This window comes from Hakea prostrata, chromosome 2 (genome assembly GCF_041222555.1).
Source record: "Hakea prostrata isolate BN-2017 chromosome 2, UWA_Hpros_2, whole genome shotgun sequence".
In the NCBI taxonomy this organism is placed as follows: Eukaryota; Viridiplantae; Streptophyta; class Magnoliopsida; order Proteales; family Proteaceae; genus Hakea; species Hakea prostrata.
In genome coordinates this window covers 74,245,631-74,271,645 of record NC_142601.1, presented here as the reverse complement: position 1 = coordinate 74,271,645, position 26,015 = coordinate 74,245,631, and the positions used below count along the sequence as shown (strand labels likewise).

The following is a 26,015-nucleotide window of genomic DNA, read 5'->3' as shown; positions in this document are numbered from 1 at the left end:
AGAGGAGCAAAGGCCGCATCGTAGGGGCACCCAATCATAAACAATGGTTGGTTCATACATCAATCCATGGTCACCAGTGATAGAAACAGTCGCTAGGAAGGGCTTGGCAACGGCATACGAAAGCCTATCCATCAAGAGAGTTTTGGCGTCAGTGCGCAAGGGCTTTCCCACATCAGAGCCAATGCGGCTAAGACAATCAGTATTCCAATGTTCCAGAGGCAAACTAGGGAGGTTAATCCACAGGGGAAGGGAGTTGAAGTCGACCTTGCAGAGGGGAGATGAAGGGGTCCAAGGCTTGATGAAGATCTGAGATTTTCCAACAAGCAAAGGGGAGCCCTCCAATGCACGAGCAAGACAGTCAAGGGACGAGAAATTGAAGAGATAGATGCCATAATCAATCAGATAAGTATTCATAAGACCTAAAGATTTCCATTGTTTAGCAAAGGAGGCCTTAACGACGTTGAGGGGGAATAGGACCTAAGAATTGGCCAATGATGGCAGATTTTCAACGGTTAATACCAGGAGCAGTGGAGGAGGTAGGGCAATGAGCGAGAGGGGATAGGTTGTTCATGGTAGGAGGATGAACGAAAGGTTGAGATTTTCAGCTGGGGGGATTTGCTTTGAGAACAGGGAGTTCCAAGGTTTGGGAGTAGGAGGTGGGGGGCCAGAAGTGGGCCAGGATGGGAGGAGGGGGCCGGCGCTGGAGAAGACAAGGGCTGTTATTCTCACGTCTTAACCAAACTTTTTCATTATTAGACTCAGGTAATTTGTAGCCAAATACATATGGGTTCAAACCATTATATTAATTGGTACTTCACAGTTATTGCTGATGCGAAGTTCTCCACGAATGGCCTCAGCACTCGCATTATAGTTACAAGGTATTGCCATTCTCATTGTGTCCATGTTTTGCAGTTAGTCTTGTTAACTAGTATAAGCATGATCCCTGCTCCTCAGACATGGATGCAATATATTGTATCTTGAGGCATTTGAAGGCCACTACAGGGAAAGGAATCTTGATTTCAGCTCATGGACACTTGAAGATTGAGGCATATACGGATTCAAATTGCGCATGATGTCCATATGATAGGAGGCTACCTCTGGGCATTGCATGCATGTGGGAGGTAACTTGGTGACTTGGAGAAGCAAGAAACAAGCTATAGTTGTGAGGTCTAGTGCCAAGTTTGAGTTTAGGGCGATTGCTCGGGCATTTGTGAGGTACTATGGCTGAGAGGGCTGCTTCAAGAGATTAGGTTAGATTCAAAGGTTCTTATACAGTTGTACTCATATGGTAAGTCAACAATCAACATCGCTCACAATCCAGTACAGGATGATAGGACCAAGCATGTGGAGATTGATAGATATTTCATCGAAGAGAAAACTAAGGCTGGGTTAATCCGTATCAGTATTGTTACTTCAAACAATCAACAGGCTAATGTGCTTACAAAGAGCCTAAGCACCAAGGTGTTCAACAATATTGTCGGCAAGTTGGGCATGATAAATATATATATGCTCAAACTTGAGGGGAAGTGTTGTAAGACAAAATCAATTAAGGAAATCTGCGTGATTTGGTTGGGTAGATTTGCTTTATGTACTTTCCTTTTTATTCTTTCCATATTGAGGGTAGATTTACTAGGATCTTTAGGTTCTCTTATAATCTTATATTTTTCTTGTAAGATTCCCACATTGGGAAAATTTTATTTGTTCTATATTTGGTTAGTTTTAAGTATAAATAAAGCTCATGCTATGTCCCTTAGACACAAGTCAAGATTCTTTCATTTTATATTTGGAAACAAAAAAATTTCCTTCTTGGTTTTCCTGTCTCTAAATGAGGAATTGCTTTGTTAGGCCACTTTAATGGGAGTAGACTTCCTTTTGGTACAGTAAAGATATCCTTGAATAAGCATTGGAGTACTCAAGGGACCATAGAAACTTCTTAGGCCATGGAGTTTTCGTATTCGAATTTCTCAAGAAGATGAGTAATGAAAGCCCTTTAGGTCAGCCTTTGGCAAGTGAATAGAATTCTTATTTTCCTCCACCAATGGAACAAATATCTACAAATCAACAAGGCAAGGGCGAAGCCAAGATTCAACAAGGGACCCAAGGGGGGCATGGCCCTTTGGAAGCTCTGTCCACATCGACAACGCCACAAAGCTAATATACAAAAGGGAAAATTTCCTTGATGTAGTATATTTAAAAAAGATTTACTTGATAAAGTTGTTTAAGAAAGTTTTACCTGGATTTTTTCATAATGACTTTCCTTTGGCTAAACCAATTTCGCAATATCTTTGTTATACATTATATCTTAATTGTTATGGGAATAAAAAAACTAAACATTCGGAATAATCTATAGGCAGAGATGTGAAGAGAAGGCGTGCTGCCCAACCTAATAAAGGGGGCAAGCACTTGGTTGGACTAAAAGCTGCCTTGAATCTGTTAGGGTCTTTTTGTTTTTAGAGTATATTATTAAGAACATTCTAAAATTTACAATAATATTTTTTAAATGTAATTTGAATTTTGATAGCAACTTTTGCTATCAATAATCTTTTATTTTTCTTTTAAGGAATAAATTATCAAAAAATAAAAGGATTGGTAACGAAATTGAGTAAATTATTAAAAATATATTGAAATACAGCATGAGGACTAAAATTGTAGGAGTGGATTCATTAGAATTTAAAACCTTTAAAAAAAAATCATAAATTCTGGTTACCGAAATTTAAGACTAAATAATTGAGATTTAAAAAAAACTTTAAACGAATATTTAGGTAGTTAAGATTGAAATCTAAATCTAATTGCCTAAACCTAAATCAGAATCACTAGTGAGATTAAAAAAGAACCCAATAGATAACAAAAATCTGAATTTCTTATTAAAACACACTAAAGAAATACTTAAAAGTAAAAGTAGTGGGGGCTGAACTGTGAGAAGAAATAACTTGAACAAAAATTCCACACTACAAAACACCCAACCCCCCCCAAAAAAAAAAAAAAAAGAAGGAAAGAAATGAAAAGAAAAGAAAGGAAAAGCAAGCATACTAATCATGGTAATTAGTTAACCTACAAATTACAGATATTCCCATTCACAATATAAAAATCAAAATAAAAAGCATGCAAACAAAAGTTGAGAAAAAGAGTCAGAAAATATGATGAGGACATCAGTGGACATTTCTGAGTTAACCAGCAATGCCGGCGTAGAGATCATTCCACGACAGCATATATGTGGATGGATGATGAGTTTGGAGGCTATTAGATTGCTATGGTCCTATAGTTCGATGAGGAGCACTTTTTTATTTTATTTTGTTGAGTTTTAGTGGGTTGGGTGTTGGTTTGCTATTAATTTTTTTTTATTGTTATGTTTGAGTCCTTGTGGGCTAGGCCTAAAGTATTTTTAGCCCAATTTTTTATTACTTTGGGTTTGAGATAGAATTTGCTATTTTATTTGGGGTTATTTTGGGAATTCAGCATGTAGGGTTGGGAGGGATTAGTTTCTATTATTTAAAGCTTGTATGAGAATTGATTGGTAGCATGAATGAATGGGAAAAAAAAGAAAAAAAAAAAGGATTTCTCTCTCTTGCGCTAATCTCCTTTGGCATGAATTTCTTCCTTTCTCAGGTAAGTCTTCTTCTCTTCTCCTCCTACCTTCTCTCTTGTGTGAATCAGGCTCCTCTCCTTTTCTTTTCTTCTCTGTTCAGCATATTTGCTTTCTTCTCTCTTCTTTCTTTCTATCGTCTCTTTCAATTCTTCTCTCAGTTCTTTTTTTGTTTTACTTTTTCCTCCTCTTTCCCTGCTATTCTGTCCCCTTTTTTTATTTCTCTGTCGTATCCTTTCTTTACTTCTTCCTTTCTTTTCTTTTTTCTTCTTCTCTATTCTCACTTCTTGCACAGCAGCCTTGCTGTATTTCTCTTTTCTAACCCTATTGTCCATTCTTGTGTTTCATCATTGCCCAGAAATTCTTTGTTTGTATTATTTCTGTTCCTTGGTATTTTCTAACCCCTGTTTTGCAGCCAGAACCATTAGGTAACTTTATTGAGTCTCTCCTTAAATATCTCTTGTTTTATATTTCTTCCTTCTGCAGTAGTTTCTCTAAAACAAAACTTCCAAGGTTTCCTTAGCTGAGTTTATTGTTAGAAATCTGATATTGTCTAGGACAGCACTATTTTTCTTTAGGTTTCTTGATACTCTTGCATTCAACTTAGGGTTACGGTGCTAAGATCCCCATCCCCTTGTTTCCCTATTGATTCTTGTTTAGTTGTGTTCATTAGTTAGGACTTATTGTTTATTCCTCTGCTTTAACTTTCTTTATATGCATGCTTAATCAGATTTCAGGTGCTGCAAGTTCTTTTTTGATGTCTCCCTCTAAGAGTCTAGTAGCTCACTTGTAGGTCCCCCTAGTTTCTAGGGTTTCTCCTGCATCAAAATACCTATGATTGAGCATGGAGAAGATTTTGGAATAAGATGAGAATTGATCTCGCCTAAGGAAGCTGCTAGCGTTTGGCTTTTCCCTAACCCACATGTGTGGAAAGAGGAAAGAAGAAATAGGGAGAAATTTTAGGGATTCATGAGTTAGTTTCTAATTGGGTTTTAATTAGTCTTCAAAGTGATTTCTATGGGTTATTTTTCTCCTAAATAGGGTTTTAATGGCCCATACACCCAATTTTTTTGGGGGGGGGGGGGGGTTGGGGAAGTAATGATATTTCACACATGAAAAGAGGAAAAAATAAAGTGATCAAGGGAAATTATTAGAAAGTGGGCCTCTTGGAAGCTCTACCGATGCAGCCAGATGGATCTGCACTCCATCCCACTTTGGATCACACTTCTAGGCCTTCCTCTCCATTGCTAGTATGAAAAGGGGTTTAGTATTGTTGGGTCCTTAATCAGCTACCCCCATACTGTAGTAAGAGAATTGAAATGATTTCTCTCGTGCAGATTTGTGTTCAAGTCTGTCACCATTTGTAGATGTAAAAGGCTTATCCTTTCAACTAAAGGTGCATCTTGAAGTTTGAACGTCTCCCTCCCTAGTGTCTTATATGCTATGCTCTTGGCCATGGTTTAAGATCTCACTCGCGCGAGATCTCGCCCCTTCCAAATACCAAGATCTCGATGGAGTTGGTGAGATCTCGAACAAGATATGGTCTTTTTTTTTTTTTTTTGGCCAACTCAATGGTCCAACTCGGTGGGTTTTAGGGTCCAAGTTGGGCTCAAACTTGGTAGTTACCTTGATTTAGGCCTTTTGAACACACATGTGGCCTTGGATTTGTGAGAAAACAACCCTAACTATGAGTTCTATGTCAACCCTGAGTGTGACACAGAAATGTTGCAGGATTGGAGAATGCAAGGTTATACAACATGTAATATAGAACTTTTAAGGCTTATAAATGAAAAGTAAGTGTATCAAATACATTAAATGACTTAAATGTCATTGAAATTCCATCCAAATGAGTGTCACAGTTTTGAATCTCGATAATAGAATAATAAAATTATATAACCATTAGAAGTTCTATATAAATCATAACTCATAAGTTCATAAGACAATCCTAGAATGATTGATCTTCCTTTTCTGTTGTAAATGTGCTAAGAGTAGTTGTAAGTGAAAATCCAGCTGAAATCCGCAAAAAATGGGGCAAAAATTGAGAGTTCTAGTGAGATTTGGGGCGAGATATGGCGAGATGTGGGAATCTTGACCTTTATCTCGTCTCGCCACTCATCTTGTCTCACCTTCTTAAAAAAAGCAAGATATCTCACGAGACCTTGCCCCTTCCTACTATCGTGCACAAAATCAGCCTCTTGTGGAAAGTCGTAGCATCCCAATCTCCCTATCTTTGCCTTTCATCCTTGGAACCTCGGGTTCCTTAAGTGCTAGTCGCGATCAAAGAAAAATTAGGCATCACAAGCATTGTTGCAAGGCGATTCTACCTTTGGGTGATCTCTGAAGCCACGACGTTGATCTTCCCTCTAGACCACTACTACCACAAGTCCAAACGGCTTCAAAGTTCTTCGAACCTTTGGTCCCATGGTACAAGATCTCACTCTCCAGCGAGATCTCGCCACCTTGAAAAATCGAGATCTCGACCATCTCGGTCGAGATATGTAATTTTTTGGCATCAACTAGGTGGCCCATCTCGGTGGGTTTTAGGGTCTCAATTGGGCTAAAACTTGGTATTTAGCCTATTTAAGGCCTTTTGAACACATTGGTGGCCTTGGATTTGTTAGAAATTAAGTAGAATGTTTGGCAGAATGGCTTATTGATCTATGATCTCAAGCCCTCTATTTATAATTAAGTGGAAAGTAAACTATTACAAGGAATAGAATTTTACATGAATGCAAACTCTAATTTAACTCCTATACAAACTCTTATTAGACTCCTAATGGAATCCAACAGTATGATTTCTAAGCCTACCCATAGTGAAAAACCAAAATGTTGTAGGATTAGCCGATTAGGGAATGCAAGGTTATATAACATGTAATATAGAATCTTTAAAGCATATAAATGAAAAGCAAGTATATTAAATGCATCAAATAACCTAAATGTCTTTAAAATTCCATCCATATGAGTATCACAATCTCAATTTTCAAGAATAGAATAATAAAATTATACAACCATTAGAAGTTCTATATAAGTCATTAAATCATAAGTTCATAAGACAAGTAGAAAATGATTGATTTTCCTTCGATGTTGTAGATGTGCTAAGAGTAGTTGCAAGTGAAAATCCTGCCAAAATCCGCAAAAAAATTGGCAAAAATTGAGAGTGTCAACAAGATATGGCGAGATTTAGGGCAAGATATAACGAGATCTCGAACGAGATATTCCAACTCTCTGCTCTCGATCTCCATCTCGGCTTGCTTTTTTGAAAAATTGAGATATCTTGCGAGATCTCCCACCATGTTTTGTCCCCAAATGATGGAGATGCCAGCATTGATCTCCCCTACGCAACGTTGGCAACCCATCTTGTCAGCATCCTTCCACCTACTGGTTGGTTGTCTTGTCAACCCCACTGCTGTCCATCCCTGCTATCCTCCTATTACCTCTACAATTTCTGCTTCGGATTATAATCCCCAATATAGAAAGTAAATTTCTCTTGTTTGTGCCCTCCCCACTTTCCTACCCTTTATCCTATTCATCATTAGTGGGGCCAACAGCTCTTTTCTTTACTTAGTCCCCTCCTTGGGCTCACCCTTTCCTGCCCCCTCATCCACCTGGTCCTAATCTTTTGGCTTCTGCCGCATGTCCCCCTGGATTCTGTCACCCTCCCTTTTTACCCAACTCTTATGGGCCTAGCGCCTTTCACAAGCCACTCCTTCCCACCCTCCCAGATCCAACCCAGATTTTATTCCTTTCCCCTCCCACATCCCCCATCTCTTCTCCCTTCCTTGATAAGTTCTCCTCCTCTCTGTTCAACTACTCATCTGACAAGGAGAAACCTCTGCCCCTAATTAGGGATTTTGATGCAAGTGTATTGTGGGAGTAATAATTTGTGTCTTAAGACCACATAGCTATGGTCCATTTAGTAATAAGAGACAGACGGTAATTACAAGGAGATCCTCTGAACAATACGAAATTATGATTATACACAAAAGTACCCTCAAAGCTCACATTACAGCATTCTTTCCTCAAGTTTGTGGATAGATGTGGTGCACACTCTTCCTCATTTCTCAAGTTAGTGCTTAGGTGTCCACAATTTAATGCTATATTTCTATCTCGACACACAATGGGCACTCCTCTTTCTGAACAGAAGTAGGGAGGTAGGAATCATCAAATGACTAGTTGAGTAGGATCAGAGGTCAGTTTGGATAATTTATATGTACCATGTGAAGAGAGGGTTTCCCCACAGAAGCTGCTGGTCCAGTCTTCATATACTTAAGGCTCCCAAACTTTGTCCTGAAGCAACTAGTTGTGTCAAATTTGTCCTGAAATGATTTCTAACAAACCCTGAGAAATTTTCTTTTCCTGGAAAGGGAACTGCTCAAAAGGTCTTATCACTATCATGATCCTCATCGTCAGCATCATTGCTTTTTGAGTCACAACATCCAATACCTTGGGGCATACTAAAAGTAGTACCTAAAAGGGCTTGCCATGCATTGTTGCTACTTTTTGCTGCTTGTTATAAAATTTTCAATTCTAGTGATGCTACCTTTTCAGGTAGTTCTTATATTTCCCTTCCTTGACAAACTATGATTTGTGTTCTAGGATTTTCGGAAGGCTTGGTTGTCAATATTAGTGGTCGTCACATCTTCTCGGTCATCGATAAACATTAGACATTTGGAGAAAGCTACCATTTCCACTGGGAAAGAAGGATTGTTATCAGAAGTAAATGCTGCTTTCAATTGGTCCAGGTGCTCCCTTTTCATTGATTTACTGTTTATCACAGACTAATTTTGTTGCCTTATTTGTTACAAATTTGGACTGGAGAAGGTTCTGTTATTCATTATATTCAGGGTTTCAAATTGGTATAATATGCTTTAGATGAATGAAATTTTGTCATTGACTCTATCAATTGCTGGGAAACAAAGCATGGAACTGAATTTTAGGGTTTTGAAAAGTTAAAATCTTAAAATCCATCAACTCTCTAAGTGGGAAACATTGCTTCCTTTCTCAAACAACTGAGGTTGTCAAGATACTAAGGTTCTTCATAACTGATTGAGGATGCAAAAAGGTTTGGAGTTCCAAATTGATTAATTTAACCATTACTGATAATAACACAAATTAAAAGGCAATTGGGTTGGTGTTTGCCTCACCAGCTCCACTCCTCCCCCCCCCCCCTGGGATGCACGGTGGGTGGTGGCATCTCAGGTTTTGGTAATGATGTTGTTATTCACCGACAAAAATTTTGAAGTAAAATTCAACAGGGATTAAAAAAACTCTGTTCATCTTTACTTCATAGGTATGGCAGATGAAGACCTGATGGACCGTCCAAAATAATCTTTTTCAGAAAAATGTTTAGCCTGTGTTGACATCTTGCTTAACCTAATCTCTACACACGCTTGTGAACGGCAATTCACACTCCAACACAGCACAAGAAAGCACACAAAAGAAGAATAGATATTAGAATAAAGGATTATGTTTGTCTCATTCAATTTCAGCAACATACAACCGAGTGACAGCATCAACAATCCCCTGCTATTCCCTTTTATCTTCTACCCGAGAGCTTGGCTCTCCTACTGCAAGCATAGATGCCCCTTTACTCATTAATTGCCTGTCCTCTCTTCTCTATATATATCGTAATCCTAGCTAACTGTTGCTTTCCACGTAGGCTATAATTTCTGTATTTCTCCAGCAAGTGTGTGGTTGCTCCCCAATGACCTCTTGCCAGTTGTCCCTGCCTTTTTAGTTGATTCTGTCCCCCACATGTTTAGTTGAGGATGATTCCCTGTGGTGCCTGCCTTTCTTGCGTGTGTACACCTCAGACATGAGGTGCTTATCAGCCTGTCAGCACTAGCTACTTGAATATTTCAGGAAATATAACAATACTAAAATGTAGTTATTTTTCGTGTCTATCTATTACTCTTTTATAGTTGTATGTATTTTGTTGCTGGGAAACTACTGACAGCAGATTCATCCATCATCTTTTTATATTGTTTTAACAGTAAAGAAACATTACGATTAAAAAATAATCAGAATTATATGCTGATGGTGTTTAAGCTCCATGAAGGCCACAAAACATAAAATATGACAAGAAAAGAATTTGGCGAACCATACACAAGGATTTACTGTGTTGCTTCTTGACATTACTAGTCAAGTTCTAGGTGGTTGGTGGGAAACCTAGTTGTTGTTGTTGTTCTTCTTCTTCTTCTTCTTCATCTTCTTCTTCTTCTTCTTCTTTGTATGTTCATTCTAATTTTCCTTCTTCCATTGAAGATTAGAATCTTGTTGTAAGTCTTTCAGATACCTGTTTCTTCTTCATTTTGCTTTCTCGAGTACTATTCTGTCCACTAACTGTTATTTTAGCAGCTTCTTAATTTTGAGCAGATCCTTGGCTGTAGTAGACACCAAAGACAGTCCCATGAATCCTACTAATTGGAGGTTGTTACAAACTGCCTTCTAGAAGACCTGCGGCAGCACCTTATTGACTTGGGTTTTTATCCTGTCCTGCTAATTTGTATTTTTACACACTATTTTGTTGCATCAGTAACCAATTACATCCCTCACTTCTATCCCACACTCTCCATTTTATTTTGCTTTGACTTGTCAATCCTTCACTACATGTGCTGTTTTTTGCTGTCTCTGACCTTGAGTTTCTCCGTTTTAGCCACCTTCTATTTTCACAACTCATTGATATCTTGATGTCTTCCAATCTAATTGTCGAATCACATCTATTTTTGGCAACCCTTCCATACATCTTAAAGGCCTTGTGATCAGCGTTGCATTGAGACCCGATCATGTTGGATTCTACTAAGAGTTCAATTAGAGTTTGTGTTCATGTAAATTTCTAATTCTTGTTACCCATGTAAGGGTATTTATGTAATAGTGTTCTCTCTACTTTATTATAAATAGAGGGCTTGAGATCACACTGATCACAATAAGCCATTCTACAACATAATGTTTTCTCAACATGGCACCACAGCCTAAGTTCGATTAGGGAAGAGAGACCTACCTTCTTCTTCTGATTTTTTTTAAACCCGTCGCAAAACCATCGCAATTCTTCATTCTACCGTTTTTTTTCTGGCTGTTCATCAGTTCAGTCTCGGTAGACGAGAAGAAGAAATTTGATTCAGTTCTCGGTTCGAATAGGGTATTCGGTTCGCCACTACCACTGCTCCTGCAATCACTGCTTCTGCTGCCGCTGCTTCTGCATCTGCAACTTCCACTGCCGCTGCTCCGCTGATCCTGAACCTACCGGAGCTTCTGCAACTTCCGCTGAAAGAGACTCCTGAAGACCAGCTGTTTCAGGAACCTACATTGAAGGGTGACGACTAAAGAACTGCAGCCAATTTTTTCAACATGGCACCGATGGTACTACTGCTCCCACTAGCTCCAAACATTACCCTATTCTTCATCCTCTTTCGATACGATTTGATGAAACAAATTATTTGATCTGGTCTCGATCTGCTTATCTGACTATTGTCGGAAGAGGACTTGTTGGACACATTACAAACACCACTATCAAACCTACTACCACAAGTGTTTCACAGGATAAATGGATCTTGAATGACTCTCTTATTATGTCATTCCTTTTGAGTTCCATGAGTCCAAATATTGCCCGTGGATACCTATTACTTGATACTGAAGGGCGGGCCTGGCGCAATGGTGGAGTCTCTCCATTGTGTGCTAGAGGTCGCGGGTTCGAATCAACCTCTCTACAAAGCAGGGGTAAGGCTGCCTAGAAAGTCCCTTCCCCAAACCTCACAGTGTAGGAGCTTCGGCACTGGATATGCCCTTTTTTATACCTATTACTTGATATTGCAGCCCAAATTTGGATGGCTACTACTGAAACATATGGACAGTTGGGGAATGATGCACAGGTTTATAAGCTACGAAAGAAGCTTCATGAGACTACCCAAAAGGAACTGAGTGTGGCCTAATATTATGCAGAGTTGCGATCTCTTTGGCAGGAGTTGGATCATTATGGGGATTATCACCCCACTAATCCAGATGATGTGACTACTTATAAGAAGCACGTTGATACGATTCGGGTATATGACTTCTTAGTAGGTTTGAATGTGAAGTATGATCAAATCAGAGTGCAAGTATTAAGTCGTTCTCCCTTTCCTACACTCAAACAGTCTTATTCCCTTGTTCATTGTGAGGAAAGCCATCGATTAGCCATGCTTCATACTCCTATTGTGGAAAAATCAGCCATACAGTCTGTTAGCACTAAAATTGATTTAGTAAAGGAGATTGTCAAGTGTGAGCACTGTCACAAACCATATCATACCAAGGCAAATTGTTGGAAGCTCCATGGAAAGCCTGTTGATTTTGAGCAAAAAAGAGTACAAAAAAGGGAAAATCGAAAGCTAATCTTTCTGAGACAGTTTCCACAACACCCTCTGCAGACATTGGTTTTTCACAGGAGGAGTTAGCTACTCTACGACGTATTCTGCAGTCTTCTACTGCCAGTACAACCTCTAATACTGCTTCCTCCACTTCACATACCAACTCCTAACTTGCTACATTAAGCAAAACTTTTCCAGGCTACCATGTTTCTTCAGTTTCTGCTCCCTGGATCATTGATACAGGAGCCACCGATCATATGACAGGTTCATACACTTTTTTCTTATATTATGCTCCAACTTCCGTTAAAGATAAAGTTCGTATTGCTAATGACTCTTATTCTTCCATTGCTGGAAAAGGGACCATTCAGCATTCTCCATCACTTTATCTGTCTAAAGTTTTACACGTTCCCTCTTTCTCTATTAACTTGCTCTCTATCTGTAGTCTTATACATGCCTTGAATTGTAAAGTGACTTTTTTCCCATTTTATTGTGTCTTCCAGGATCTGGTAACGGGGAAGGAGATTGGACGTGGTAAACTAGACAATGGACTTTATCTGTTGGAGCCAATTAAAGGATCTACTTCTACTTACTGCATCTTCTAATCAGGTTTATTTAGTAATGTCAGACCTTCAGCAGTGGCACCGTAGGCTAGGTCACCTCCCTTTAAGAACTCTTAAAAAAGCATTTCCTGATTGGGTTTCTTCTTATAACGATGATGATTTTTTTTGTGAAGCCTGCATTTTTGCGAAGCTGACTCGTTCTACTTATTTACCTTCTTTTCATAATAGAAAATATATTCCTTTTGTGCTAATTCATACTGATGTGTGGGGCCCTTGCCGACGTGTGTCTATTACTGGTCATAGGTACTTTGTTGCTTTTACTGATTGTCACTCTCATTCTATATGGATTTATCTTTTAAAACAATAAAATAAGGTTTTTCAAATTTTTTTTTGTGATTTTTCATAATATGATTAAGACTCAGATCAATGCCACTGTGAAGATCCTTCGCAGTGACAATGGCACAGAGTATATTAATGGTGAATTTCAGCGATATCTTTCTGATTCTGGCGTAATACACCAGACCTGTTGTGTTGATACCGCTGCTCAAAATGGGGTTGCTGAAAGGAAGAATCGGTATCTTTTAGAGATAGCCCATTCACTTATGATTGCTATGAATGTCTCTAACCAATACTGAGGTGATGCTAGACTCACTGCATCCTACCTTATGAATAGGATGCCCAGTAGGATACTTAGTTTTAAATGTCCTAATGAGCTTCTTCAGGGGACCTCTTCTTTTATTATTCCCCCAAAGGTTTTTGGATGTGTCTGTTATGCCAGAATCATAGCCCATCAAAGTAAGCTGGCTCCCCGTGGCATACGCTGCATTTTTCTAAGATATTCTGCTACTCGAAAAGGGTACAAATGCTATCATCCTCTTTCCAGGAAAACCATTGTCTCCATGGATGTCATTTTTAATGAATCTTGCCCTTAATATACACCTCTCCAGGGGGAGAATCCTAGAGGAGAGGTGTTATTTCCGACTCTAGACCTTTCTATCACACCACCACAACACAACTTAGGAGTTCAAGAAGTGTTTCTTGACCAGGGGGAGACTTAAACCAGTATACCTGAGGACTCTAATTCCCCCCCCCTCCATTTTTGAACCATGTGAAGAACCTAGTCACGAGGAGACCACTCCTGTGAGGCACACTATTGAGGTATTTCAAAACAAGATTGACCAGAATAAGGAGGTGCAGACTTATTAGAGGAAGAATTACAACCGGCTAAAGCAAATGGAGAAAGGTGATACGTTACCACGTCAATCTCTTGCTTCAGAATCAGATTCTACTGTTCCCATTGAGGTATCTTCTTCTGATATTCCTATTGCTGTTAGAAAAGGAGTCAGATCTTGTACTCAGCATCCCATAGCTAAATATGTCTCTTATGAATCTTTGTCTGACTCTTACCGTGCTTTTATATCCTCTCTATCATTTATATCTGTTCCTAAAAGTTGGCAGGAAGCCTATGCTAATAAGAGATGGAAGGCAACTATAGTAGAGGAAATGCAAGCAATGAAGAAAAATGATACTTGGGAGCTGATTATACTTCCTTTAGGGAAAAAAACCAGTAGGTTGCAAATGGGTGTTTGTGGTTAAACAAAATATGGATGGATCAGTCAACAAGTTGAAGGCTAGACTAGTTGCAAAGGGATTTACCCAAACCTATGGGATTGATTATCAAGAGACTTTTGCCCCTATTGCGAAACTGAACACTGTCAGAGTCCTGTTGTCTATAGCTGTGAACAAAGGTTGGAACTTGCACCAACTAGACGTAAAGAATGCCTTCTTACATGGGGAGTGGGAGGAAGAAGTTTATATGGAAATCCCACATGGTTTCTCCAATGACAATACTACAGGGAAAGTTTATCGGTTGAAGAGGTCAATTTATAGGTTAAAACAGTCTCCTAAATGTTGGTTTGGACGTCTCCTGAAGGCAATGACTTCTATTGGGTACAAGCAAAGCAATGCTGATCATACACTATTTGTCAAGAAGTTTATTACTAACATCACACTTCTCATTGTTTATGTAGACAATATTGTCATCACAGGAAATGATGGTGAAGAAATTCAAAGGTTGAAGGACTTTCTTGGGAAAGAGTTTGAGATTAAAGATCTAGGGAAATTACAGTATTTCTTAGGGATTGAGATGGCTCGATCAAAGAAAGGTATATACCTATCCCAAAGAAAGTATGTCCTAGATTTATTATCAGGAGTGGGAATGTTGGGGTGTAAAGCAGTTGATACCCTATTGAAGCTGGAGCTAAACTTAAAGAAAAAGAGGGAGAACCAATGGACAAAGGAAGATACCCAAAGGCTAGTAGGGAAGTTTATTTACTTGTCCCACACCAAGCCAAACATCGTTTATGCTATGAGGATAGTGAGCCAATTCATGCATGATCCATATTTAGCTCATATGAATGCTGTTTATCAGAATACTATAGTATTTGAAGGGAACACCTGGAAAAGGAATACTTTTGTCACCAATGATTATCTAAGAGTATAAGCATACACTGATGCAAACTGGGCTGGATCCCCAGATAGGAAGTCAATTTCAGGTTACTGTACCTTTGTTGGAGGTAATCTAGTTACTTGGAGAAGTAAAAAACAGAATGTGGTAGCTTTATCTAGTAGCGAAGCTGAATATAGAGCCATGGTTTATGGAGTTTGTGAGCTGCTATGTTTGAAAGGCTTGCTGCAAGATATTGGAGTCCAAGTTCTAAACCCTATGATGTTATATTGTGACAACAAGGCTGTTATTAGTATTGCTAATAATCCGGTACAACATGATCGAACTAAGTACATTGAAATTGACAAGTGTTTTGTCAAAGGAAAGCTGGAACAAGGGCTTATCTGCATGCCTTTTGTGAGGTCTGGAGACCAAGTGGCAGATGTTTTCACTTAGGGTTTGAAAGAAAAAGATTTCCTTCCTATTGTAGGCTAGTTGGGCATGATTAATATCTATGCCTCAACTTGAGGGGGAGTGTTGGATTCTACTAGGACTTCAATTAGAGTTTGTGTTCATGTAAATTTCTAATTCTTGTTACCCAAGTAAGGGTATTTATGTAATAGTGTTCTTTCCACTTTATTATAAATAGAGGGCTTGAGATCACACTGATCACAATAAGCCATTCTACAACATAGTGTTTTTTCAACAGATCTCCCTAAACTAGGAGTTGGTTTGTTGTTAATGGTTATTAGTTGACTGCCATTCTAGATCTTTTTGCGCTACTGCTTCCCCGCCATGGGTAATTTGATAGCCATTACATGTTTATGTGGCAATTTGTCCACAAATTCGCACTCCAACTAATTTTCCAGGTGGCAGAAAGGTGGCCCAAGGCACCAACTAGAGAAACTTAACCATTTTCTCTTTATTCTAGGCTTTGAAAAATTCTATGGTTTATTGTCCGTAACATCCAGTGCATGCATTCAGAAGCACCTATCAAAATATTTAATGAGCAATTAAGTAAATATTATATGAATTGACCAGCTCCATTTAGTTTGGATATGGCTATGATGATGATAAGGAGATGTGATATTGTAGATGTGTCGATGAACTTGAGTCTCAGCTGTCAAAACATGGAAGTCTTAAAAAGCTGTACTTCTATCACCACCATCTTACAACAGTAAGTATTTCCTTTCTGGTTTCTTTGGGGTTTTAAGTCCCATTACTCCCACTTATTTTTTTCCACATTCGATTACATTTTCAATTTTCTCTATGACAATGTAGTTTATTTGTTATCTGATGGTAAAAGTGTGGAATCAGGTGTTCAGGAATACCATGTTTGGTCCGGAAGGGCGCCCACAACATTGCTGTGCATGGCTTGGAGTTGCTAGTAGTTTTCCAGAATGTGCCTCTGCAGTAGTTCCAGAAGAGGTACTAGAAGTGTATATATTTTAATGTTTGGTTGTCTTACCATTAAGCTCCATAAGAGTATAACAAAATCTAGTCCATTTACCACTTACTTTTGACCATAGTTAGAAATTTCGGTTCAAGGGCGAGATGGCCGAAACACCAAAATTTTGGCACAAATTTAGTATGGTAGATTTTGATGAGTTTTTGATTAGATGTTGCTTTGAGCTTGCCGGTGTCTATGACTTCTTCTTGTGTTCAAGACCGATGCTGCCTTTTGTATCTGTTCCCATTTGAGGGGGAGTTTTAGGGCCACAGGATCATGTCATGTGGAGGAGAGAGAGACAGAGAAAGAGAGGGTTAGGGTGATTAGGGATTATAAATAAGGGGGAATTGAGAGGAGAGGGAATGGAATGTATATGTGAGTGGTTTTTGGGCAGCCTATGGCTAAGGGGCAGCATTTAAAACTAGATTATTTTGTTAATTTCTTGGCTTCGATATTAAATTCCTATTTGATTAGAGGGTTCTTATTAACTGGTATCAAAGCAGTCACAATCGCAGGGAGGCAACACGGCACTGTCTTCTTTTTCCGGTGAAAGAGAAGTGCTGAATGGCTATTGGAGGCCTTATTTATTTGCTGGAAGCACCACATCAAGGATGACCAACTGTTCAGAGTAGCTCTCCAATGCTTGGAAGGAGATGCGTAGATTGGGTCCACAGGAGCTGTTGGCCAAAGTTGGATTGGGCGAGCTTCATGGAGGCCTTAAAAATTGATTTCAGTGTTAAGGCCCCAGGATCATGCCATGTGGAAGAGAGAGAGAGAGAGAGAGAGAGAGAGAGAGAGAGAGAGAGAGAGGAGAGAGAGAGAGGTTTAGGGTGATTAGGGATTATAAATAATGGGGATTTGAGAGGAGAGGGTATGGAATGTATATGTGAGTGGTTTTTGGGCAGCAATGAATGCTGTGGGGGTGACTGGCACCATTAAAACCAGATTATCTTGTTAATTTCTTAGTTTGATATCAAATTTCCTCTTTGATTTGAGGGTTCTTATCAAGGGGGGAGTGTTAAACTTAATGCATAGTCCCCCTGTTGTGGTTTGTGTTATTGCTTTATGCCTTTAGATAATTTCCTAGTCAAAGCCAGTTTCCTATTTAGTCTTCAGAGTTAGTTAATTAAGACTTATGTTCCTTTTTATTTTGTGTTTTGACTTAAAATAAATAGACTTTATCTGTTAAGTTGACTTGGTATGGTGATATGTTCCAGCACACAGCCCTTTTCTCCCATTGTTCTCTGTTCTTTTCCCATAACTTTTGTGAATCTCTCTCTCTCTCTCTCTCTCAGGCAATAGTTAAATGCTAACTTACATGGTCTGGGATTGTTTAGTAGGTGTGTCTTTTCTTGAGAACTTGAAAATTAATATTTAGCATGCCAGTGTAATAGAAGATGGATGAACATTACTTAAGAAGCAAAAAGTTACATGGATCATCACTAGAAGGAATGCCCTTCTTGGATAGGTCTCCAACCTGCCTTGGGGGGGGGGGGGGGGGGGGTTCTAGAAGACTGTTTATTATGTACTGCCATTTGCTCTAATACAAAAAATTAGATGGATCATTGCCCATCAAGGGAGGTCTCAGAATATTTTTATGCTAGTTGTCAGGGCTCTTATGCTCATTTCTGTAGGCATATACATCAAACAATATTACAAAATGATTATTTTCTGTGTGTGTTTGAAAATTTAACACCCTTTCTCCTAATTGACTTGCGATTGTATTCATGACAAGAATAATTCATGAGAAAGTTCTTCCTGATGATAGAAATCTTCAATATATAATGGAATTACAGTTATCCTGTTATGTGTCAGTGCAGTTAACCAAATTTGGCCGAGATGCAGTTCTATATGTTGAATCTCTGATTGAGTCCATCATGGGTGGATTGGAAGGACTAATCAATATTCTCGATTCTGAAGGAGGTTTTGGCTGTCTTGAGATTCAGGTCATTAACTTTCAGTTTATGCAGGGGCTAATTCAACATAATTAAGTTCTAACGACTAATTATATGCACATCTCAGCTTCTTCCAGAGCAAGCAGCAATTTTCATGAATTATGCAACAAAAGCCTCAAACCCTAGCATGAAATATCCAAAAAGCATCTCCGGTTTGCCATTGCCTGGCCATGAGAGCTTCCCCGAATGCAATGGTTCTATCAAAATGTAAGCATGAAGAGTGAACTAAAACTAGATTCTTTTGCAAAAAAAATTCAATGGTTAGAAGACAAAAAACTGATTGATGTACTGGTTTGAATGACTTACAGGCTGGAGGCTGCAATGCAGAGGTTGACAAATCTATGCTCAGTATTGAATGATATGGAACCCATATGTGTGCAAAACCATGTCTTTGTTTTAAGGGAGGTGGGAAGTTTCTCTCTTTTATTTTTTCTTCTCCTTTTGATACTTCCAGCTGGGTTTGTAGTATAGTTTTAATTTTAACCTGCTTCGTAGTATATTTTCAATTTTAACCTGCTTCGTAGTATATTTTCAACTTTAATCCTGCTTTCATCAAAATTGGAACTATTTACCACATTAGGCTGTGTCTGTAGATACATGAAATGACTTAAACTGGTATACTAACATCTGTAGAGATTATTCACCCAAAAATATTTGTGCGGAAGATATGTGCACGTTTACATTTTCCTAGTCTCCTTCCAATGTAATCTCTCCATTCATGCATTACAGATAGAGATTATTCACCCAAAAAATATTTGTGCGGAAGATATGTGCACGTTTACATTTTCCTAATCTCCTTTCAATGTAATCTCTCCATTCATGCATTACAGAATTTCAGCGTGAGTTGACTGTTCTGACAAGCAAAACTTTCTCCTGTGAGGGACTTGTCTGGTGTATTTATGGCTTAGAGATCCTTATAATCAGCTGTAAAGCAGATCTTAGAGAGTTTTAGAGGACCTGGATATGGTAGATTCCAATTTGTTAAACTTCACATCTCAAATAGCATATAATGGCTGAAGCACACGATGCTGATTTATATTTGAAAGTATTTCAGTAATATTATTTTTTGCATCAACGAAAGCAAATAAAAGTCCACTAGTGTCACTTCTAGTTCTATCAGTGTTATGACATTATATCATTTTGGATCCAGTCCTTTTCAAGCCAAAACCAAAAGAAAAGAAAATTTTGCATGTAAATTCAATTACAAATAAATAAATAAAAAAGAGAATTCTACTTGGAAATTTTCCTTGATAGTTTTTACTGAATGTAACAGAGCCTTTTGAATCTGGTTCCAATGTATCATTGTTTTGTACCTTTACTTTTGGATAAGCCTGCCTCCACTTGTTCATACTTCAAGCATAACATGCAGCTTGTTACTCTGCAGTACATGAGAGAATGCATGCTAGGAAACTTCAGGAGGAGACTTCTGGCTGTCTTAAAAACTGATAATGATCTTCAGCGGCCATCCATTCTGGAGTCACTGATCTGCAGACATATGAGTATAGTTCATTTAGCAGAGCATCACATTAGCATGGACCTGACCCAGGGCATCCGTGAAGTCTTACTCACTGAGGCCTTCTCTGGACCAGTTTCATCCCTTCAATTGTTTGCAAAACCGGCAGACCAAAGCACTGGAACTGCTGTTGAAGCCATCTGCAACTGGTATATTGAAAACATTGTGAAGGATGTGTCAGGTGGAGGGATTTTGTTTGCACCAATGCATAATTGTTTCAAAAGCACACGGCCTGTTGGTGGATATTTTGCTGACTCGGTTGCCGATTTAAGGGAGTTGAAATCCTTTATTCGCATTTTTGGTGGCTATGGAGTAGACAGACTGGACAGAATGACGAAGGAACACACAGCTGCACTCCTAAATTGTATTGACACATCATTGCGCTTGAACCGTGAGACACTTGAGGTATTTGCTGGAAGCATGCATTCTGATGACCTGGTAGAAAGAGAGGTATATTTGAAGCAGATAGTGGACATAGATACAGTGATTATATTCTGCATTCAGGCTGGCCAAGCTCTAGCTTTTAATCAGCTTTTGGCAGTGGCTGCAGCTTCTGTGTTGGATGATGGTGCACCTCTAATATTTAATTTGCTAGCTGATGTTGCTAAGCATTTACCTGGTGAGATTCCTGACAGGAAAGAAATTAAGAGGTTGAGAGAGGTGACAAATAATGTTGGTGTGGTTCAAGATCATGATTCAGAATGGGTGAGGTCAATTCTGGGAGAGTTAGGTGGTGCCAATGACAGTTCGTGGAGTCTACTGCCATATTTCTTTGCTGCGTTCATGACATCCAGTGTCTGGAACACAACTGCTTTCAATGTTGGCATTGGGGGCTTCAACAACAATATCCACTGCTTGGCTAGGTGGGCATTATTTTATGGTTACATAATTCTATTAAAGAATGGGTGAGCCTTAATCCAATTGTTTAGTTGTACTAAGGGGTTCGAAACATGGAAGTAGCCTTTTCACAAAGGTTATTTTTTCCTCCTTTTTTTTTTTTCGGGGGGGGGGGGGGGGAGTTGTAATGGGAGAGAATCCGTACATTCCCCTTTCCTAGATGTCCTTTTTTTTTCATTTTAAATCTATTAGGGCCTGTTTGGTTACTTGAGTCTGGAAATTTCAAAAATCTAGAGATTTCAAATCTATGGAGTCATGCTCCATAAAATTAACTGTTTGGTTAGCCTGAATCTTTGGAATGAAATCTATAAACTTATCCTAAAAAAACATTTATGGAGTCATGGTCCAAATATTTAACGCTTTTATAGTAGGTAGGCATGAAATCCAGGGATTTCACCTCATACCCATAAATCTACAGATTCACATTTTTAGTGTAAAAAGGTGAATCTCTAGATTTCATGAATCTAGGGATTCACACAACCAAACGGGTATAAATCTCCCATTTGTGAATCCAGAGATTTCAAATCTCTGGATTCATGTAATCAAACAGGCCCTTATAAGTAACCAAGTGTGAATACAACAATTCTCGATCAAAAGGTAAAAAGCAAAACATGAATTTCCTATTTGGGAACAGTGGCATATGGAACCCTTCAAGTTATGGTAATTTAGTTTCATATCGGATTTGAGCAACAATATCAGCTGACTGATGATCTCAGCTGTAGAACTATCTTCAAGATCATTTATTGGATAATCTATGTATATATTGATATACCAGTGATTGTTGTGCAGAGCAATTCAATGACATCCAATGGATGACATGTCCAAATTTTGGCCCAAACAACAAGATGGATGATTATAACTATCTGATGTGCTGCTCTACTGGCTTAGCCATGTCATTATTGGATGCTCTGAGCAGAACTGAGTCGGAGATAGTTATAATTATCTCACTGGAAAAATATTCACAAACCTTGTGGTTACATACTAAACAAGACTTTTACTACGAGATTTTGATTTCTCTTGTAATGCTTCATTTGCTCAAAGCACCTTACTCATTCAGGCTAAATGTTGTTCTTGCAGGTGCATCAGTGCTGTGATTGCAGGCAGTGAGTTTGTTAGGATGGAAAGGGAACAACAGAAGCAATCCCTCTCTAATGAGCATGTTGCTGAGGTTATGGAGCCTGAAATCCATAGCCATTTCTCTGTTGAGGCAAATATAAAGTCTATGATGCAACTTTTCATTAAATGTGCTTCAGAAATTATACTAAATTCTTGGAGTGAGGGTAACAGGTACTTCTCCTCTTGGTTTAGTAGTAGCTGCAGTTGTTTATCCTTGGAAGGATTGCTTGATTAGTCTTACACGTCTATTATCCTTATGTGTTCATCTCTCGGTACAAAAATCATGATTTCCACAGCCATACTGGCTGAGTCTTGCTTAAAGAGTTACCAAGTTAATGCTGGTCGCATGTGTAATTTTTCTGTTTATTCATGATGGATTATACATGATGTAGCACCCGAGAAATTCTTCCTCCTTTTCTTTCATTGGGGGGGAAAAACTCCAGTGGCATCAGTGTATTCTCTCTCTGTGGCCGCCTGGTTGGTTAGGAGTAGGAGATTTTCCTCGCATTGGCATATTGTGGAACCCTGTTTCTTTACGTTATATTTAATTACTAGTGTCTTAACCTGATTTAATCTTTCTCGAACAGGTCCCATCTAATAGCAAAGCTGATCTTCCTAGACCAGCTTTGTGATTTGTCCCCTCATCTTCCGAGAAGCACTCTTGAGCTCCATGTTCCTTTTGCCATTTGCCGTTCTCTATATAGTCAGTACTATTCCAGTTCTCCTCCATCCATCTCGCTTGCGTCGCCAAGTCCATCGCCTCGACAATCACCTGCCTTATCTGTTCTCCATGCATCTCCAACATTCATGCAGAACCGTGGTGATTCGACACGTCAAGCAAGCACTTATGATTCAGGTTATGTAAAGATGACAGCTGCCCGTGGACAGGAGGATGTCGCAAGCCTTCGTAACCCTGACAACAACAGGCTGAGGAACATTCGTCGTTCTGGACCCTTGGAATACAGTACAACGGGAAGAGGGAAGTTTGTTGATGGCTCAACTTCGGCTACCACAACAGGGCCAAGTCTATTGCCCAGGTTTGCTGTATCAAGGTCTGGTCCATTATTATACAAGTAGAAAATGATCAAATTTGACAAGGTTCTAGATTATTATTGTCTTCTGATTGATGAGGAGGTATTCAGCGATTCGGTTACTTTTTAGAGTATAAACAAATATAAATTAGGAGTACCTAAAATCATATGATGATGTATTATCATCCTTCCTTCTCGCTAGTCTTACTACTTGGTTCTTTCTTTCCTTAATAATAAAGAACAGGGTTTAGTCGGAAGATTTGTCAAGAAAATGGAAGACAGGTCCTGAAATTATATTTTTGAGCTTCCATGTATACTACCGGTCTAGTTGAAAACTACTTATGTGAATGCTTTGACACTACGTACGAATGGGTGGTTCTTGACCACATGCGTTGGCTTGGAAATCACCATGAAAAAGTACTGCAAGATTGGCTGCCTGCTGAGGAAATTTCTCTGGTGGCGAAGCATTGAAGTGAAAATGGTTGTGCAAGTGTTTGCTTCAACTCGGTACAAGTTAAACCAGCACCCAGAATCTCATGGTGATCGGTGCTAACTCCTCCACCATTGAAAGCACTGGACCAGGCACACTAAATTGCTAAAAGAGATTTAATATCTCATAGCTTATTATTATTACCTCTGCCCATTTGTTTGGCATGTGTTTGCCATGAGGTCCTTCACTGTTTGGTCAAGCACTTTGGTACGCATCACATGATATGGGAGGGGCACATTCAGTATAGTGAAAGATTAAACAACTCAAATGACTTGGAAGCTTTGTTTTTTGGGATGAAACCAAACGCCAATTGACCTACTGGAAATTCAGGGCAACCAATTATTGGAGATTTAGTGCAACACCGACAGAAACAAGCGTGGCCATTGGTGCCAATATCGGTTTTGATAAATAAGAGTAACAGACACTAAAGAAGCCTTATTTTGTAATTTCAAGTCACCCACGTTCAAACTTCAAAGGCTGTTTTCGTAATTTTGGCAAGTATAACGGCTACTAGTAGAGAAGAAAAATCATTTGTTGTGCACAATAGCACACTTTTATACCAAATAGAAGGCTAAGATTAAAAGTTTAATTTTAAAATCCTTATTGTATTTGCTTTGTTTTCTCAGCCAACCATTTGGTACAGGAGTGCAAAAGGAATGTGCACAATCAAGGATGTTTTCCCGCTACTAATATGGGTACTGACTGCTAGCCATGTATGCTGTGAAAACACTGTAATTGTAGTCAAGTAATACTATTCTCTACTTTTTCACTAAAAAAAACAAAAATTGCAGTTATTATATATATACTATATATTAACACAATGTATTAAATAACTGAGAGCATTTTTTTAGTCATTCTATGTTTGAAATTTAAATATACTTAATGGCAACTAATGGTGTTAATCAATGTATCTAAATAACATTTAGAGATCGAGCATTTGTAGTCATTCTATGTTTGAAATTTAAATGTCACTAATTTTAAATAGGATATGAGGTATTATTTGGGATTTTGTCTATTTCTTTACTTTTAATAAAATAAAATAATACTTAAAAAAGAACAAAAAAAAAAAAAAAAAAAAAAAAAAAAAAAAAAAAAAAAAAAAAAAAAAAAAAAAAAAAAAAAAAAAAAAAAAAAAAAAGGCAGAACTAATGGTAGTTAATCTTTTTTCAAAATAAATGAAGTTTAGTGAGGGTGAGAAATCCAAATTAATACAAAATAAAGAAAAGTAAGGTGGGAAAATCGATTACACAACAAAATAGATGAAGTTAAAGAAACCAATATTTCCCATCATAATTCAAAATAATTGAAGTTTAGGGTAAAATTGACATTTAATCTGGTTTTATAAATGGGGTACATCGTTGATTCTTAATTTTAACGAGGGCAAATTAGACATTACAAAAATTCAAACTTAAAACATAAAAAAAAAAAAATTTAAAAAAATTTTAAGAATAAGGAAACTAGGGGGTATATCTTAATAATTTTATTTTTATTAATGTAATAAAATAATATTTGGGTCACCTCTGAACCTAGACATAACTTAAGCCCTTGGAGGAAGGGGAAAAAAGGGGGGAGAGAGAGACATAACGTAGGCCATAAAAAAGACCCAATCAGATTTTAACCTTTCATTAAAAGGACTCTTATAGTGAAAAATCATCCTCAAACTTAGTACAAAGAGAGTGATTAAGAAAAGGAATCAACCATTGGGAAAATAGAATTTTTCTAGGACTTCGGTGCACATGGATGGATCTGAGTGAATCAAATTCTATGAAATCAAGAGTTATTTGCATGGCAACCCTTTAGCAAGGTCGAAATTCGTGATTGTCCCCTTAAGGGCAATATATTCTACAACACTCCCTCTTCATAAAGGTGAAAATTTTCAAGTTGTCCCCCTTAATAATAACCATTTTGACTATTAAGTTATGGTTGTAAAATGATGATTATAATGCGTAAGGATCAAAATATCCCTCGTCAATTCTTTTTTCACTTCTTTCCATTTACTCTTTTTCCTCCCCCTCGGGCAAACCCTAGAAGAGTACGTAAAAATCAGATTCCCTCCAATATATTTTTTTGTAGTTAGAAGGACATGAAGTAGAAGAAGAGAACTTGAAGGGTTCATTGTCCGTTTGGAAGCTGATACTTGGAACATACTCAACCAGACAGCGAACCCACTTACATAGAGGCACAAGTGAAAAGATAAAATAAAAACCCATCTCATCTATAGCATTACTTCTCAAAAGAAAGGTAACAACATGAAAAATGGATATTCGCATCAAGTTAGTCACTCAGTAGAAGAAGTAGAGAAAACTAGGAGATCTGGGGCGGCAAGGCGGGTACCCAAAATTCCATTCTCCACAAATCTAAAGGCTAATTCGAAGATGAACATAAAGTCTTGCTCGCTGCACTGTCTTTATGAATCGAACCAGATCATATCTGTCTTCAAAATTGTACTGAAATCCCAACAGCCCATTGCATTAAGCATGAACAATGTAAGATAAGAAGAAGAAAAAGAAAGAAAAGAAAAAGAAGAAGAAGAAGCAAGCAAGCAATGAGAGATTAGGGTTAAGTAACCGTGAAGAATCACAGCTTAGGTGTCACCTTGATCTGCCAAAATTGCTTCCTCCGCTGCTGTTGTTCT

At 38.3% G+C, this 26,015-nt stretch overlaps 1 protein-coding gene across 4 annotated transcripts in view; it reads left to right on the top strand.

The window, feature by feature from the left end:
• LOC149026466 (protein NAP1-like) overlaps nt 1–23,858 on the top strand; it is a 116,970-nt gene extending 93,112 nt beyond the window's left edge. For 3 of the 4 annotated variants that reach the window (XM_089146759.1, XM_089146758.1, XM_089146760.1), the window contains exons 16-24: nt 8,180–8,325; nt 16,024–16,105; nt 16,246–16,356; nt 18,199–18,324; nt 18,401–18,540; nt 18,642–18,738; nt 19,718–20,709; nt 21,821–22,030; nt 22,447–23,854. In XM_089146759.1, coding sequence (XP_089002885.1) covers nt 8,180–8,325; nt 16,024–16,105; nt 16,246–16,356; nt 18,199–18,324; nt 18,401–18,540; nt 18,642–18,738; nt 19,718–20,709; nt 21,821–22,030; nt 22,447–22,936 — 2,394 coding nt within the window. In that variant the 3' untranslated portion in view covers nt 22,937–23,854. Of the gene's footprint in view, nt 1–8,179; nt 8,326–16,023; nt 16,106–16,245; nt 16,357–18,198; nt 18,325–18,400; nt 18,541–18,641; nt 18,739–19,717; nt 20,710–21,820; nt 22,031–22,446 lie in introns of all 4 variants that reach the window. The other variant, XM_089146761.1, reaches the window with a different exon arrangement.
• The last annotated feature ends 2,157 nt before the right edge of the window (nt 23,859–26,015 follow it).